At 59.6% G+C, this 17,620-nt stretch overlaps 1 protein-coding gene across 7 annotated transcripts in view; it reads right to left on the bottom strand.

Moving 5' to 3' along the window:
* Positions 1-4,356: 4,356 nt before the first annotated feature.
* The window catches only part of STAMBPL1 (STAM binding protein like 1), a 28,367-nt gene continuing 15,103 nt past the window's right edge, over positions 4,357-17,620 (bottom strand). For all 7 annotated transcript variants that reach the window (XM_025441394.3, XM_049101716.1, XM_049101715.1 and 4 more), the window contains 8 exons: positions 15,492-15,567; positions 13,698-13,793; positions 11,889-12,246; positions 11,048-11,172; positions 8,906-9,043; positions 6,292-6,404; positions 5,365-5,464; positions 4,357-4,679 (listed from right to left, as the gene is read on the bottom strand). In XM_025441394.3, coding sequence (XP_025297179.1) covers positions 4,623-4,679; positions 5,365-5,464; positions 6,292-6,404; positions 8,906-9,043; positions 11,048-11,172; positions 11,889-12,246; positions 13,698-13,793; positions 15,492-15,567 — 1,063 coding nt within the window. In that variant the 3' untranslated portion in view covers positions 4,357-4,622. The remainder of the gene's footprint in view (positions 4,680-5,364; positions 5,465-6,291; positions 6,405-8,905; positions 9,044-11,047; positions 11,173-11,888; positions 12,247-13,697; positions 13,794-15,491; positions 15,568-17,620) is intronic.

Below are 17,620 nucleotides of genomic sequence, written 5' to 3'. Positions count from 1 at the left end.
CTCGAATCCCCTTCCTCTCCTAATAATAAGTAACGAGACTTTCAAACCCTTCTGGGACCACAGATCACCCCCATGACAGGCTCACGAGAGCATCTTCCTGGGCTTTGCGACACACAGCGGCCTGGCTGCAGGGAGGGAGGAGGCCGGCGGAGCCAACACGCATGGGCCCACCAGGAGCTTCCGCTGCACCTGCGCTTCTTCAAGGAGACAAGGAGGGGAGGAGGAGGAGGAGGAGGAGCAGGAGCAGGAGGAGCAGGAGAAAGAAGAGGAGGAAGAGGAGGAGGAGCAGGAAAAGGAGGAAAAGGAAAGCGGAAGAGGAGCAGAAGGAGGAAGAAGAGAAGAAAGGAGGAGGAGGACAAGGAGGAGGAAGAGGAGAAGGAAGAGGAGCAGCAGCAGGAGGGGGAGGAGGAGGCGGGAGTGGGGCGGCCGTGGCTGCGGCTGTTCCCCGTCAGAGCAGGACAACCGGACGCGCGGTCCCGCCATCCCCGGGGAACAGGGTGACCCAGGGGCTGCCCCGAGGACACCTCCTCAGGGAGGACGGCGCCAGAGGACACGGTCCGGAAAGGGCAGGCTGCACCCGCTGTGAGGGCCCCGGGCTCGGGGTGGGGGTCGGGGGGGGGCAGCCCCGGGAAGGAGGGAGGAGGAGCCCCCGGGAGCGGAGGGGGTAGGGAGGAGGGGGCGGGGAGGCTGGGTGTGGTGGGTGTTGCCCTCCCCGCCCCTCCCCCCGCCCGGAGCGCACAGCCCCCTGGGAGGTGCGGGCCCGCGGAGGCCTCGGGCCGGGGAGGCCGGGGAGGCCGGGCCGCGGGTCGGTGCCGGGAGCGCGGCCCGTGGGGTCGAGTCGCGGGCGGGCGTCCCCGGGACGGGCATCCTCCCGCTCAGCCGTTCTAGAACGTTCTCGAGGTGACGTCGCGGCCTCGGAGGCGCGGGGTCGGACGCCGGATCCTCAGAGGCCGCGGCCCCGCGTGAGCCCGGCGCGCCCGGAGGTGCTGAGGAGCCGCGCAGGCTGCCCCGGGGCCCCGCCCCCCGCCCCCGCGGCCGGAAGGAAGAGCCGGAGGAGCCGGAAGAGCCTTGGCCCGCGACCCCGCGACCTTTCTCCCGGCGGGACGGCTCCTCAGCGAGGGCTGGGGCGGCTGGCGGCCGGGGCCTCGGGTCGGCGTCGCGTCAGGCGGTGTGGACGGAGGCCCGGGCGGCGCGGGCACGGACTGCAGGGCGTCGCCGTGACCCAGGAGGACGCCGGGCCGGGGGGGGGGGGGGGGGGCGCCCGCGCCGCCGCCACGTGCGCACACCCCAGGTTACCGACGGGACGGGCTGCCGCGGCCCAGGGGCCTCCCCTCCCCGCCGGGCCCGACCGCGGGGTCACGCCCAGGACCGGGGCGCGTCGGAGGCCGGGACACCGCGGAGCGGACGGCTGAGGCGGCGGGCGCAACGGGGGAGGCCCGGCCGCGAGCAGCCCCGTGGCAGCAGCTCCCGACACCCCTTGAGGCAGGGAAGGCGCCGCCGCCTCAGTCCCGCCGCGTGTCCCGGGCGAGGCCGCTGGGGGGTGAGGTGCGCCGGGCACATCCGCCTCCCGCCCCGCCCCGCGCCCGCCGCGCCGTCGGCCTTGCCCCCGCACAGAAGTCCGCACGCCCCGCGAGCCGGGGTGACGGCCCCTCCGGGCCCCGGGGACCCAGGCGAGTACCGCCCGGGCGGCGGAGCGGGCGACCCCCCTGACGCGGACACGTGCCTCCGCGGAGTCCGAAGGGCCCTGGGGCCGGACCACGGCCAGGGATTGGCCGCAGGCGCGCTCGGCGCGGGGTGCGCGGGGTCCGCTGGGTCCGCGGGGCTCACCTCCCGGCCCGCCCTCGCCCTCGCCCTCGCGCGGCCCCGGCTGCGCCCGGATTCTGGCACCTTCCTCGCTAAATAGGGAAACTCTCCCCCCCTGGATTCTCGCCACCACCTCCACTTCGTTAGCTTCTCCCTGATTATTCAAGCATACACAGGAATATGGGCTTTATGAAGTCCTTTTAATTATAAAAACAGTATAAAATTAAAATCATACGGATAAAACATAAATATAAAATATATGGGTTTAAAGATTCCCCCCCCCCCCCAAAAAAAAAACACAAAAACCTTTCTTTTTGAGAGATTTTTTTTTTTCTTGGCAACCAGTACCTAGTATGAGTTCCTGAACTGGTGACTGTTGGGATCCTACCTTCTCCGTGGGTAAGCCCGTTAATCCACTTGAAGGCACTTCAGCACCAGATCACGGGGAAGAGAGTAACAGCTTCCACATTCTCACCGACGTGTGATCCTGGGCTTTCAGGGCGTGTACAACAGCACTTCCATAAAGCGTGACAAACGGATAAGGTATTTGCTTGTTGGCACCTGCCTTGTGATGTGGGTGCCTGTACGCCCCCCCCCCCCCATTCCACATGTTGAAATCCAGTCCCCAGTGTGACAGAGTGTGGAGGTGGGGCCTTCCGGCCTATTGCACCACGAGGGGGGATCCCTGATGGTGGGATTAGTGTCCTTCTCTGGGGAGACGAGCTTTCTCTACCTCGTGAGAACGTGGCCATCTGTAAACCCGGCAGCCAGCCCCCACGCAGCCCCCAAATGTGCCAGCCTGACCCTAGGCCTCCAGAACTGTGGGAAACGACCTGTCGTCTCAGCGCCCATGTCTGGTGTTTTGATCAGGGCAACCCACTGGGATACGCCTTCCCTCACTGAGGAGTCTCCTTGGACGTGAGTGTGATGAATCTCTGGGACCCCTGATGCAGCCGTCCCCAAGGAGCACAGACGCTAGAAGAGGAGGCACATTCCTTGAAGGAGACTCTGCTGTCTTTGGAACAGAGAACACAGCAGGTGCCTCTATGAGGAACACGGAGCCGCATGTTCCCTCCCTTCCTCGATCAACGCCAAGCACACGACGTTTCTCAAGCATTCTCTGGACAGGAAACGTTCTCTCGCAATGTGATCCCGTCACAACATGCCAGGCATGTGACATGCTCTCCACGTTTTTGGGTCACCATGGCTGGTTTCCCAACCATGACCCCAGGCCTGGTCCCCACAGTTGTGATAGCACAGCTTCCATCATGACCTGCGTGTCCACAGCGTGGAACGAGGTTGGGGGAGGCCCAGAACCAGCCACGGGAGCGGCAACAGCATCCAGGAGCCGCTGCAGGAGCGGAGAATGACCACGGACGCCCTGTCCTGCTGTCCTGCGAGGGCCAAGGCCCGCAGGGAAGAGGGTGACCCCTGCCTGGCAACCAAGAGAGTCCTTTCCAGAAAACCAGCAGCACCTTCAGCAAATATTTACGAGGTGCTGTGTGTGGCCGCTGCACTGCCGCGATACACTACCACCGCTGAGTGGTGCAGACGACAGAAACCGGTTTTCTCACCGTTCTGAAGGCTGGAAGTCTGAGATCAAGGGTCTGGTTTCTTTGGAAGCATCTTGCCTCAGGAGGGGGCGTCCTCTGCCCGTGTCCGCCCGGTCGGCCCTCTCTCACAGGACACCTGTCACATTGGGTCAGGGCCCGGTGGCCTCAGTTGACCTGAATCACCTCTTTAATCGTCCCACCTCCGATGCGGTCACATTCTGTCCCCCGCGGTCACCACTCCTAGGTTTTTCCTACTCCTCCAACGTGCCAACATAGTACACAAACCTCCCGTTCTTCTGTTTGATCAAAAAATCCATATTTTTTGATCCAGGTAAACGCTTTTATTATCCAGACACGGGTCACAAGTCCCCACCCACGCCTTGATAAAACCTAACGTCGTATTTATGTTCCCTTATTCGGCTTGAACGTATTTTTCTGTAGTCCCCATGCCCTGCTTCGTAGACAGACCCTTTCCACTGCAGGTGCACCTTTCAAATCTGTTAATCATTTGGGCTGCGAGGTAGGAGCTCCTTCTCTCGCTTCATTTCTTCTCCCTGTCACCCCGACTCTCACGGCAACAGGCCGTACGCTCTTATCTGAGCTTTTTGAATCCTCCTCTCAGGCGTCTCTGCTTCTCGTCTCAGCAGGTTAAGGCATCACGTGCTACCCCAGGCGTCTGGCACCTGCTTCCTGAGCAGAGGCTTGCTCTTCTGCTCCGTCCCCTGGGGTCCACCACAGATGCAGCTCCGAGCCGGACCTGCCCGACACTCAACGCAGGACGTCCCCATTGGCTGCAGCCGCGTTTCCTCTCACAGGTGGAAACGGCTCATCTTCGACCTCAGGGAAGGGTGGCAGAAACAGAGGGCTGGGCTTGGAGACCGCCTGGCACTCAGAACTTCTTGTTTAGAATCATGTTTTATAGGAACGAGGGGAAAACTAAATTCAGGGAAGCATCAAAAGCCCTGAAGACGTGCACAGACATTTCTAGGACTAACAGACACACTGTTTGCAGCATCGTTTATTGTGTGGTCATGGAATTGGCGCGTTCACAGTTACTGAAGTTCACACCACTGTGATCGCCCTGCAGACAGAGCAACCTGAAAGGAAAAACTTCAAAATGCGCAAGAACAATAAATATCAAACGTTCTGATCTAAAATGTATAAATATAAAATATCAGTCATTTCAGGAAACGTCTTAAGAAAATCCCGCAACCTCAGGTCCAGGGACCGGTGTCCGGCGTCAATGGTGCTCGTCTTCAGAACACATCACCTTAGATCCAGCATGGTTATTTTTATGTCTTTTATCAACACATGTTTGCAGACCTAGGAAAAAAAAATAATTGGTTTTACGTCAGAATGTTTAACATGATTCTCTGCAGAAAGGGAATATGAATTTCCTAATTTAAAATGTTCCTAATTTTTGAAAATGTTTCCGATCAGAACAAATAAAATGGTGTTCATTCACTTCCAACAAACACACACATACAGAGGTTGCCAAGTAACTGTCATTTTAGGTAGATTCTGACTTTAATGTTTCTGTGATGTTACGGCTGGAGAAGCACCACGTGAGCAGTTAGAAAAGATATAGTCGGGTGTCCCTCTGGGGCTGTAGGAAGCCAGCCCAGACGTGTGGTTGCAGTTTTCACTGTTACGGAAACATTAATCTGTCCACACGGAGCAGAAGGATCCATGGGACAGTCATCTCATTTTCTTTAATCGTTTCCTCCCGGGGTCTGAGGAAACTAGCTTGTGAAGCGTCAGGACGATACATAAATGGAAAGGGGGCTTGTGCATGACTGACCGGCCGCAGGGATACTGGTGTTGCACGTGCAGTAATAGGGCAAGAAATCGGGAGTAACTACAAAGACCGATGACCTCTCAGGGTCAGGAAGCTCCAGGCGAAGCAGTGCAGCGTTTTAGGCCGTAGCGCACCCTCCCCAAATCCGTAAGGACAATAAATGAAGAGGTGAAAAGTAAGTGTGAACAACAGCCAGCACAGTGTACTCACGCTGAACAGCCTGGGGTCCTTGGTGTGTGGGTGAAAGCCCTTCTTTTTACAAGCGGAGACCTCAAGCATGCCGGCGTTGGTGAGCCTGAAAATGCCAGTGCTGTTTCCGGGTGCAAACAAAAGGGACAAAGTCAGAGATCGTTGGGCTGCGGGGGGCGGAGTCATAGGCAAGTCCCACGGCCAGCACAGACCCCCACGCGGGGTGGGTCCCACGACCCTGAGGTCATGACCTTAGCTGAAAGCGCGAGTGGGGCGCTTCACCACCTTAGCCACCTGCGTGCCCTCACAGTGGTCTTTCAGGCCGACTTTACCACAGGGGTGCAGATGGGGAGTCCCCGGGGGCTGACACCAGCTGCAGGCGCCCACTGGGCCTCAGGGTGGGGGCCGCGGACCCGAACTGTCCCGTGAGGCCGGAGAGGAAGCAGGCCCCGTGGGAGGAGACCCCAGGCGGCACCTACAGCTCCTGTTTGTAATCATGCGCACGCCGTTCAAAGCAGCAGCACCTGCGTGAGTGGCGGCGGCTGCCAGACCTGGGCGTAGCTCTCCTCACCGACCCCCTGCAGCGGCTCCTTCCCACCCCTCCCGACGGGCGGGCCCGAGGGGCCTGGGGCTCCAGGGGCAGGTGTCCTGCTGGCCTCGCGCATGCGGGGCCGCAGCCAAGGTTCCACCCGCAGTTGTCCAACTCCTCGGCTCATAATCTGTGCCTAGCGGTCACTGTCTCCAACCCCGTGGACAGGCTCTGGAGGTCACGAGCTAAGGCTGGGAAATAACCCCGTTTATGCAGCTGGCGATCACGCTCCCAGGAGCCCCGGGCATTCTGCGGAAAGGACCTTAAGTGACACCAAGCCTGCAGAGCCGCAGGTGGGGGCGGAGACCCTGCGTCCCCAGCCGAGAGCCCACGCCCCCTCGGGCGCGGCCAGCACTTACTCCTTGTGCTTCGGGGAGCAGACGACGGCAATCGCCTCGGGCAGCATGAGCTGGTAGGAGCAGTGGGTGTGCAGGTCCACGCTGGACAAGAAAGCAGTCTGCGTAGGATGCGTCTGCCAACAGGAAAGAGGAGGGCCTTACCGGGTCGTCGTCGCGGCCCAGGCCACACCGCCCTGCAAGAAGTCTCCAGGGACCAGCCTGTCCTTCTTGACCGTCACTCATCAAATCGGACTTTTACAAACGCTTCGCGCCCCCGTGGAACGACCACGATTGGGGAGGAGGGCCCTGGCTCGTGCCCGCGTGCTTCCTGCTTACTAGGGAGGCCAGGTCGCCACGCCAGGAGCCGGGGGAGTCGCCCCAGCACCCCGTCTTCCACAGGGGCCCGGCGCCTTGGGGTCAGTTGCCCATTGTGCTCACGCAGCCGCTCAGCGGCACAGCTGGGGTCGAAACCCAGAGCGACTGTTGGCAAACCCGCGGCCGCGAGAGGAAGGCCTTTCGCGGGGTTACCACGCCGCACTTCGCGCCGTCCGTGGGCCGTCATTCCCTACAAGCAGGAGAGCAGAAGCCTCCGGGTGCCTGGAGACGGTCGGGGCTCATCCCCCCGGCAAGTGCACACTTGCACGGTGACAAGGACGGGGTCTGCATTGGGAAGTGTACCTTCCAGCTTTGGGGCCATATGCAGACTTGTGCTTCCAAGACACGGATTGGAGGCTCACACGAGTGTGAAACGCACGTGCACCCATCATGATCTTAGAATTCACAGTCAGCCCCAATTACTCTTGAAAAAGGAAAGGGACCCGTTTAATCAGGAAACCTGGGTCCCAGCAAGCAGTGTCTGGGTCCTGCGCCCGTCGCTCACTGGCTGTGTGACGCTGAGAAGGCCACTTAACCCCACATGCCCATTTCCTGGGCTGCTCAAAGACAGTATTTCCTCATCAGGTCGCTGCGTTAAAATTAAATGTGGTCATCCACGTAAAATCCTCAGGACAGTGCCTAACACAGAAAGGAACCAAAATTGTCCGCTGCATCTGTTACTGTCTTTGCTGCCATTATTTTAATATTGTCTTGGTCTACAAAGACACAGGCCAACTGAGGACCGGGATTATCCCACCTTTTCTAACCCAGAGCATTCGTGAGACTGAGGACGAGGGTCTGCCCGCCTGCTGACCTGTGCAAACCCGCTGTCACCACGTGAGCCATCTATGCCAGCAGGGGTGGGGGTACAAACTGCCCAGAGGTCTCCAGGGCTCCGGGCGGCAGCGAGCGACTGTCGGACACACAATGCCCGGCGGCCCCGGGGCTCGCAGACTGAATGTGCACGGCACATGCCCAAGCCCCTTCTTTCTGCCAGGAGCAGTCACGTGCACCCCAGAATAACCGCTCCTCCGTGGAGAGCGATGCAGCCGCCACCCCGACGGATAGAAGGACCAAGGCATGGCCCTGCCCTGGACGCTGATGGCCGCAGGTGCCACTGGCTGCGATGGCGGGCCAGGCTCTGAGCAGGTCACCCCACATGTTATCTCATTCGACTCTTAGACACGAGGAAAGTGCTGTGTTCACCTAGGAATCGTGCCACGGAATTCACGGACTCCTCTCCTCTAACACAGGCCGGGGTAAGCTGGTTACCGTGACGGCTGCTCTGTGGATGGTGACACAGATGCATGGATCGCTTACCTAACGGGCCCACGTTCCTGTAATGAATTCTGAGCAGAGTTGAGATCTGAACGTGGGTGTTTTCATTCATAAGCCCTTTCGGGGTGCCTGGGGGGCTCCGTGGCTGAGCGTCTGCCTTCAGCTCAGGGCGTGACCCCGGGGGCCTGGGATCGAGTCCCATATCGGGCTCCCTGCAGGGAGCCTGCTTCTCCCTCTGCCTGGGTCTCTCATGAATGAATAAGTCTTTAAAAAAAAAATTCATAAGCTCTTTCTCACGCCTACGATGGCCTGGTAGGTGCTGGAACCCAGGATTGCTCCACCGCGGCTGTTTACACAGTGGTACCTTCCTCCCTGGCCTGCGGGGGAGAAGCAGAAGGATGAATGGCCCCTGTTTGATATATAAAAACATCTGCTTAAAAGAAACTTTTTCCGGGGCACCTGGGAGGCTCCGTGGGGGGAGCGTCTGCCTTCAGCTCAGGTCGTGATCTCAGGTCCTGGGATTGAGTCCCGCATGGGCTCCCTGCTGCGTGGGGAGACTGCTCCTCCCTCTGCTTCTCTTTCTCATGAATAAATTAATAAAATACCAAAAAAAATGTTTTGGAAGTTCTCTTAGAACAACGCACTGTTGGCCCACGACAAAGAGAAAGAGAATATCAATACGTGTCTCATCAAGTCCGTTAAAAACCTGACGTGGTCCCCGTCAGGCCACATAAAATCATCGAAGGGGGTCACCCAATTTCTGTTTCTCTGTCTCGACACTGGACGGTGAGGGAAAAGAGCAGAGCAGAGCACTGCTCAATCGGACTTGGCAGCAGACCCAGCCCGACGCCGTGGAGACACTCATGGTGCTTGAAACCCAGAAAGAAGAAACGATTCCAAGGAAGCTCCATTTCCTCGAGGAACGCGGCCCCCGCCCCCCCACACCCGTGGAAAAGACACCGAACCCCGAGGCCCCACGTACATGGATCCAGCCCAGCGTGAGGAGGCCGTGTTGGTCCTGCACGCCGAATAGTTCCTCCACGTTCTCCACGTCGCAGTAGTCCGGCCCCGCAGACTGCTTTGGCACGATCACATGCGTGATGGTGAATTCATTGTGCATCTGAAAAACAAGTAGCGGAAAGAATAACCAGCATCTGAGAGGGAAAAACGGCAAGACCCCGCAGGCTGAGCTGGAAGCAGGGCGTTTCATGGCGAGACGAGAGACGACCCGCAGCCCGCAGCCCCCCGCCGCGGACCCTGAGAGCCTCACACGTCACAGTGGCTAACCTGCCAGAAGTCTGGGGGCCGTTCTCGGGGGCCCGAAACCTATTCTCACGATGGAAAACGTACAGTAGACAGGAGTGAGCGTCCCGGGCTGGTCTGCGAGGCGTCAGTCAACAAACAACGTCTTGATATGTTACGTTTGCGGTGGAAAAACTCAGAGATCACAACAAAACAGCAGGTGCATTTGGAGGGGGGATGCTATGGGGAGTCCATGGTTGTGCTGGGGGCACTCAGCAGTGTGCGGGGTCAAAGGTCTCGCTCGTATGTGACTGTACATAACTTCACGTCCTTCCCCAAATCTCTTCTGCTACTGAGTGGACTCACAGGGACTTAGTTCTCCACCATTAAGGTAATGTTTTGGGTTTGCATTTAGAGAAAAAGGAAAGCCCCCCACATTACTGCCTTCAGGGGAAGGGGCGGCGGGAGCTCAGGTGGGGGTGCTCATGCCGGGCGGGCTGTCCCCCCCGCGCCACCTTCCCTTGGGGCTGGGGCTCTCTTGCAGACGGGGTGCACATCCTGCGGCCTCCACTGCGGCTCTCCCCTCCGCGCTTGTCACCCCGTCCTGGCTGACTTTATGCCTTCGGGCCCGGGCGAACGGCCCATCTCGGGATCGCCCCGACGTCCCAGAGGAGAGCACTGCCCAGTCCCCAGTGGCCGGGCCACCCCGTCCTCCCACGAGCAGGCCAGCCCCGCCGACAGGAGGCACCCAGCCGCTCCTTCAGAGGCGCCCCCGGGGCACCGCAGGGCCAAGGCCACGGCCACGCGAGGCTACGACCGCCGACAGCTGCTTCGCGCGCGGCTGTGTGATGAAGGAGGGAGTGGCGTGTGGACGGCGATGCACCATCAAGCCAACCAGGTAGGACCTATGTCTTGAGGGAGCATCCACCGCACGCCGCCGGGGAGGCGAACCAGGTGGCGGTGAGGACGCGGCAGGTGGGCGGCTGCTGTCACCCTGTCTCCTGGAGGACCAGGGAGGAGCGGGAGTGCGGCAGGGAGGACGTGTGCTCAGTGAAACGGTCGGTTAAGTCACGGTTCCCCGGCTCAGTGTTTAGGGGGAAAACGTGCCCGGACCCAAGTGACGCCACAAAGGGCACTTTCCACAAGACATGACTCGCCCTCCTTGCAGGTGCAGATCCAACGTGTCTTCCGTCGCTTGTCCTCCTTCTATATTCACATTATCTTTCATCACTTATTTTGGATAAAATCCTCCGTAACGTAAATAGGGCCCGTGCTGAGAGGTCAGCTGGCCGAAACTACCACCTGAAACTAAGGAAAATAGCCAAACCCTGGTCTTACTCCGTGCATTTCTGCGAAAGGGAGGCCAGACGACGCCTGCAGAGTTAACGACGTGACCGTCCGTCACAGTGACAGCTGCGGCGGGGGTGTGGTCTAGGGAATCCGAAGACCTGACATCCATCATTGTTCTTTATTTTAGAGATTGTATTTATCTTAGAGAGAGAGCGCGCGAGCGAGCAGGGCTCAGGACAGAGGCAGAGGAAGAGACCCTAAGTAGACTCCCTGCTGGATCCCACGACCTTGACATCATGACCTGAACTGAAACCAAGACTCGGACGCTCAACGGGCTGCACCGCGCAGGCACCCCGGGTCCCTCATTTTTCTAGACCGAGACTTAATACGTGGCTCGATGCATTTACGACTGGCTCCTGCGTCCCGTGTCCCGGAAGCGTCAGTCCGTTAGTGACGACAGCTGTCAGTGGACTACGTCGGCCACGTCGTCATGTGTGCGGCCCTCGGGGTGATTCTACCCTGCCGTGCTCGTCACCCGTCAGTGGCGCCCCCGCGTGTGTGCTGGGCGGGAGGACAGGAACACAGGCCGTACCAGTTTTCCACAGAGAATTCCACAGGTTTCTATTCCTCTCACTGTATTAGATTCCGCCAGCAGCAGAAATTTGTGGCAAAGGTCTCTCGGTAAAACTACACGCCGCAGGCCTTCAACCACTAAGTCTACGAGAGAGCAAAGGCAGAAAGAGCTAAAGACACGTTCCCGCGTCCCGGCCACCAGAGCTGCGTCGGGCCAAGAGAAATACAGGGACGTGGCGTCCCGGGTGCTCCCTGTACTTCCGCAGCCCGAGAGGCGAGCTCAGCGAGGACGGCGGGGCTGGGCCGTGACCACGCGGGTGGCGCAAGCTGGGCCCGCTCTGCCCCTACGGCGGACGTTCCCCACTCGGCTCCCCTGTGACCCTGCGTCTCCACGGACGCCGGGGTCGGTACTGGGGCGCTGATCTTAGCAGCGATTGGCGGGAGGGGAACGCGTTAAGCGGCTGCCTCTCCTGACTCCTCAAGTGACCGGAAGCAAACGCCATCCGGCCGCGTCTCGGGTGGGGCGGCCACTGCTGGGCTCCGGGAAGGGGGCGAAGCCGGGCCCCCGCAGGCCACCTGCCGGCCACAGCCCCCGCGCACGGCAGTCTGGGCACCGGCTTTGCGGGTGTAAGCGAAGGTCACGCAACCTGCCCAGCACCTTGCCTGCGGGTGTTCACCTCTAACGCTCCCGCGGCTCGGGGTTGAACACAGGCCAGAAACCGAAGGCTTGCAATGCCCCCGCCCCCTCCCCCCGTCTCTGTACCGGACGCTGCAGGCCGCGACCCGAGGGCTGCGCCAAGGGGCAACGACACCGCTGCGCGCTCGGGTCCCGGGAGGGCCGCCCGGGGACGGTCACTTACTCTGCACGGCGCTCAGGGTGGCGGCAGGCTTCAGGGCCCGGGTCACGGGCGGAGAGTGGCCGGCACAGCTGGCGGCGCGGCTGGGAGCGGGCAGGTCTGCGAAGGCACCGAGCAGGGACTCGTCGCGCTGCGCGGAGAAGCAGGACACGGCGCCCCCGTCGATCTGCTCCGGCGGCGCCGGGCCTTCCTGGCTCCGCATCTGGCCCCGAGCTAATTCTTGCTTCTTGAGCTGGTCCTCGAAGAACAGGAACTGCTCCGACTCCAGCTGCTGCTGCCGCATCCGGGCCACCCGCTTCCTTTCGGCCTCGATCAGGCTCTGATGCTCCAGCTGTTTCAGGATTTCGGCCTTATACTTGTTCTGGAAAACGGGGTTGCAGAACAAGAGGTTAGTTTCCAAGGCAACGTCACCAAACTGGGACCAGCCGGTTCCAGGCTGGCGGCGGAGAGGCAGACGCTGCGATGTGCCCGTGGGGACGCGAGCGCCACGGCCAACGCCGTCCACCTGCTCAGGGCAGCAGGCCCAGGCCGCCCAGATCCCCCGAGCCGCGGCCGCCCAGCCCTCCGCTCCCCGGGGCTCCCAAGGACATCGCGGGGTCCAAACCCCTCCAGGCAGTATCTGGTCAGAGACTAGGAATCTTCAATTAGCTCCTCAGGTGTTTCTGATGAAAACTAGCTTGAGGGGGGTGGGCACCCCCTCGCAGCACCTGGCGGCCCCGAGCCACCGCGGTCTGGTCGGAAGGGCCGGGCCTGACTCAGCAGGCGCAGGGGTCCAACAAGCCCCGGGGGACGCCTGCCACCCGGGCCGTGCTCCGTCTCTGCGAGACGCCTCCCGAGGGAGCCCCGGGGATCCTGCCGGCCACTGTGACACACGGGCAGCATTAGGGCTGGCCAGGCCCTTCCGCCCGGGACCCTGCGGGGGGACGACCTTGCGCTCGCCGGCGTGAAGGGGGACCGGCCCGGGCCCTTCTCTCCGCGCGGTCGCCTTGCCTAAGCCTCCGAGATCATTCTCCTCTCTTCACCGGGCAAGTCGACCCGAGTCCTCACCCTCCGCACCTGAGGGACGCCCTCTCTGCCCCACAGCCGAGCCCTGCACTCCCAGCTGACTCGCAGCGATGTTCCCGGGCCGTGCTCGCAGTTCATGACACTGAGCCAAGGTGACAGCACGAGTGACAAGTCCAAAGCACACAAGCGCGCAATGGAACGAAAAGCAGAGCCACCTACACAACAATGGCAAACACGGGAGGAGCTCAAGCATTAAACTGGAGGTCCTAGAGACGGGCCGATGGCATCTCCAAGGCCTCTCAACCCGAGACCTCACTGTCGCTGTCCCTCTTTCTGTGGTGACGACCCAGAAGCCACCAGCCATTGGTGCTACGACCACATCTCATATGGTCAGCGGTTATTCCCTCTCAAGGCAACCTTGGCGTTTCCAAGGCCAAAATAATAAGATGCATTGGAAACCACCTCCCGTTCCCCTGCCTCCGCCGCCTCCAGTCACCACCAAAGAGCCGCCGCCCGCCCCATGGTCCCAGCGGCAAGAGTTGGTCAAAGGCTCCATTTAAATCACTGTAGGAAATTTATTTTCTAAAGCATCACATGATCAGATATTGCAGGGAAATAAAATTATGCCATGTTTGGTGCAAGCGCTTAACTTGCACGTCGACATGAATTTTTTATTGCTCTTCCATCACTGCGTCTTTAATTTTTAATTTAAATGCACATGACACTTGCAAAACTCACATGAAAATGAAATTCAAAAAATATTCGCACAGAAAACAGTCACGAAACAAATATACCAGTTGAACTTACTTTGCTTTGCAAATATTCTTGGTACTCTACATTATATTTCTTTAAAAGGTCCTTTTTCAATTCATCTGTCCTCGGGAATGCAATCTCCTTCAGTTTCTTTTAAAAATATATGTACACACATTGGTTAGCGGGATCCTCGGTACAGTCTCTCAGGTCATCAGCTGAGAAAGAAAAACAGCTGGCACGTGCGTTAGACATCAGGACACGAGTAACCGGAGGTGATGGTGGGAACGGAGCCCGTCTGCCGTGGCTCCGGCACACGACCCAGGAGGCCGGGGAGAGGCCGGGGAGAGCGGCGCCCCTTCTCCCCTTCTGTGAGGCCGGCAGGCGGTCCGCGCAGCACCCGTCCCCGGGCAGCGGGTCTGTGGCCACACACTCACCGCGTGCGGTCCGCGGGGCACCAGGAGGGACAGAGGCGCCCCGGGGGCCGGGCCGCCAGGCTCGGCCATGAGGAGGCACGGACGCCCCTGAGGATCCACATACCCCGGGCCGCCTCCCAGGTCCCCTCAATCGACAGGCTTAGGGGAAGGGCGGGGGATCCAGATCCCAAACGCCTTCTCCGAGAAAATCGGATTCATCCAAGCACCACCCTCCTTCTCAGACACGAGGGAACGGAGGCCCACGGAGACTCCAGGTCCTGCGCAGCAGCGACTGCCCGTTACCACCAGGATCCAAGTCCTCTGACTCTGGCCAGGCTCTTCCGCTAACACTTCCTTTCTCTTAATCTTTCGTCACCCGCCCGCCCCCTTCACTCCACAGGCATGAACCATTAGCTTTGGGAGAGCTTTATCCTACGGACAAAAATAAGAATAAAACTAACTGAGAGCAGGAGAGTCGGCTTGGGGGCCCCCGTGGGCTTGAACGAACGAGAGAACTCAGTGGAAATGCTACACGAGGCCTTGCAATGAGTGGCCCTTCAGATCAGCGTCTCCCGGAATTTAGGAAACGGCGGTGACCGTTTGACAGCATCTGAGCTCCTGGCGGCAGCCCCAGGCCGGACACGCTGGTGAGAGCCCGTCTCCCACTACCTGTAGGCCACGTGTCGTTGGGCGCTAAGATTTCGTGCTGTGGCCGGCTTTGCGCCCACTGTCTTACCCCGTGTAAGAGTGACCCAAACTAAAGACAGACAGGTGGGAAACATTTTAAAAATATTATTTAAAAGGCTATAGTCTCAGCTAAAAATACCTGAAGCTCCATCAGTGGCCAATGTGGACGGTGAATACGTAACTTTTCAACTACCATCTTCCTTTTCCTTGAGACCTTTAGGGCACCCCTCAAATATTTGATCCGCCTTCAGCCAGTCCCCCACAGGACCTTCATAACACCCTGCTTTGGGGGTTCTACAGGACAAGAAGTAGAACTTCGGGGCCGCCTTAATAATCAACACCGATTTTCAAACGGTTTTTGGGCTCAGAACCGTATGGAAGAGTCCACCCCAGCCACAGTGACTCTCAGTTCTGGGGCCTGGGACCACCTTCCTCGCCACCTCTGGGGAGAACAGCCAGCGATTCCTTCTTCACACCACAAAGCCACTGAGCACATTCTTGATTTTTTCTTTTCTCTCTCCCCCGACCCCGTCCAGGATTCAATTAGACATCCCATGCTGGCTCCGTTCAGTGATTAAAGGCCCAAGAAGAAATCAAAACATCTTGGCTAATGGAATGAATTTTCTGTGCTCGAACTCCCCAGAGGATGGGAGGAAGGAGGGGAGGAAGCGGAGGAGGAGGAGGAGGAGATCAATAAGGGAGCCTCCTGCAGCATTTGATCCCCCGGGGGAGCATCGACCCCACCTACCTTCATAATATCCTGCTTCTCGGGGACCGCACATTGCTGGTAATCTCGATGGCTGGGAAGCTTTTCCACGAACAAGCTACACAAAGAGAACACATCCTCAGCATTATGTGGGGGGAAAAGCTCCATGATGGGCGCCTCGGGGGGCTCAGCGGTGGGGGGTCTGCCTTCAGCCCAGGGCGTGACCCCGGGATCCTGAGATCGAGTCCCACGTTGGGCTCCTGCATGGAGCCTGCCTCTCCGTCTGCCTGGGTCTCTGCCTGTCTCTCATGAATAAATAAATAACATCTTAAAAAAAAAGAAAAGAGCTCAATGATAGTTTAATTTTTTTTGTTTTTAGGGTTTTTTTTTTTTTTAGACTTCATTTATTTTAAGAGGGGGGCTGCTCATGAGCAAGGGGAAGGGCCGGGGAGTGGGGAGGGAGAGAAGCAGACTCCCTGCTGAGTGCGGAGCCCTCGAACTCACAACCCTGAGGTCACGATCTGCGCCTAAATCAAGAGTCCGACACTCAACTGACTGAGCTGCCAGGCATACCATCTGTGACGGTTTCTAACAGAACGACACTCCTTTTCTAAAAGAACATCCTTGACTCGTTACTGTTTCACCTACATTCGTTCCATCAGCCTTTCCACCAAGGGCCGGGGTGGGTGTGATCTTGGTGTCACAGGGGAGCAAGCTCAGCGGATGAAGCACTAAGAGGGTCAGGATGCTCCCCACGCCCTGGCCCTTGTCAGGTCCTGGGCACCCCCTGATGCCCCCCAGAGCACCCCGCACACATGTGCCGCTGGCAACACAGAGGATTTGTAGAAATGTCAAGAGTCGGGAAGACCAAGGTCATCTGTGCTCACCACTGAAAAAGACTTCGACCCCTGACAAAGCAGGAGCGGCCTGGGGTCTGTGTCGGATCCTTAACGGGAAGCCCACTAAGGGACACGATGGCCAGAGTCCCTAGTGGATTACGAGGTGCTAATTAGGAGCCCACTACTTTTCATCACCTTTTCGAGGAACAAAGGACAGCAGAGGTGAAGGGAAATCCTTAGAGCAAACCACATGGATCACATCCCCATGAAATGAAGATTTGCATCGCCAGGCGCAGGGATTCTGGGGTTTGGTCCTTACTGAGCAGCCCTAACCCGTAGAAGAGCGTCCAGCCCACAATCTGCGCTCAGTAGACATCTGTTCGGGGCCTGAGGAGTCCTTCCTCGATGGATCACGATGGGCCGCGGATGCCATCTCTGCTCAACTAATGGGGATGCCTCCGTCGCCAGTGTCCTCTTGCTTAGTTCCCCCGGGAACATGTGCAAAAACGCCAGCAGAGGGAACCAGACCCGGGCAATCGGTCACTTAGGGCTCAGAAACTCAGGTTCTCGGGTAACGCGTATCGTCAGGGATGCCCAGCTGCTTCCCGTTGCACACGACCTGTGGGCTCCCTAGAAGCCAGGGGTTGCCCAGGCAGGCGAGTGCTGCCAACCATCCCCCTCTGTGTTCTCAGGCGAAGTGAGGCAGAGACCTAGGCAGACGGGAAGCACGCTCTGGGGGCCCGACGTAGGACTCAATCCCGGGACCCGGGGGTCATGGCTGGAACTCAAGACAGATGCTCAACCGCTGAGCCCAACCCCAACCCACGCCCCCTCCCCGTCCCCTGAGCCCCCCCGGGCAGGCCCTGGGCCCAAGGCAGACTCTCCGCCCCTGAGCCCCCGGGTGCCCCTAAATAAATCTTTAAAAACCCACTGACTTAGAGGGCAGCTGAGGGCTGCTCCCTGCCCGGAATCGGCCCGTGGTGGGACGCGGCCCGGCGCCAGCCCTACAAGCGCGGGTACAGGGTCCGCGGCGGCCCGGGCGCCGTGGCCGCATCTGGATAAGCTCCTGCCCACGACGCTCCCGCTCCCGTGCGCAGAGCAGCGCGCCACACGCTTCCCCGGGAGGCCGCCAAGGGCAGGGCCCTGGAAGCCACTTCTCTGGCCGAGCGAGGGGACGGCGGTCCCGGAGCCCAGGGAGGCCGCGGGGCCCTGCGCACAGTACCCGGCAGCGTAAACCCCGCCACTCAGCGCGTCTGGAGGTCGCGGCCGCGGGGTCGGGCTCGGGGTCGTCCCGCGTCCCCGGCCCCAGCAAGGCGCGTGCCCCCCACGCGG

The sequence above is a fragment of the Canis lupus genome, chromosome 26, assembly GCF_003254725.2.
Source record: "Canis lupus dingo isolate Sandy chromosome 26, ASM325472v2, whole genome shotgun sequence".
NCBI lineage: Eukaryota > Metazoa > Chordata > Mammalia > Carnivora > Canidae > Canis > Canis lupus.
The sequence above is the reverse complement of the archived record's forward strand: the minus strand, read 5'-3'. Positions and strand labels throughout refer to the sequence as shown.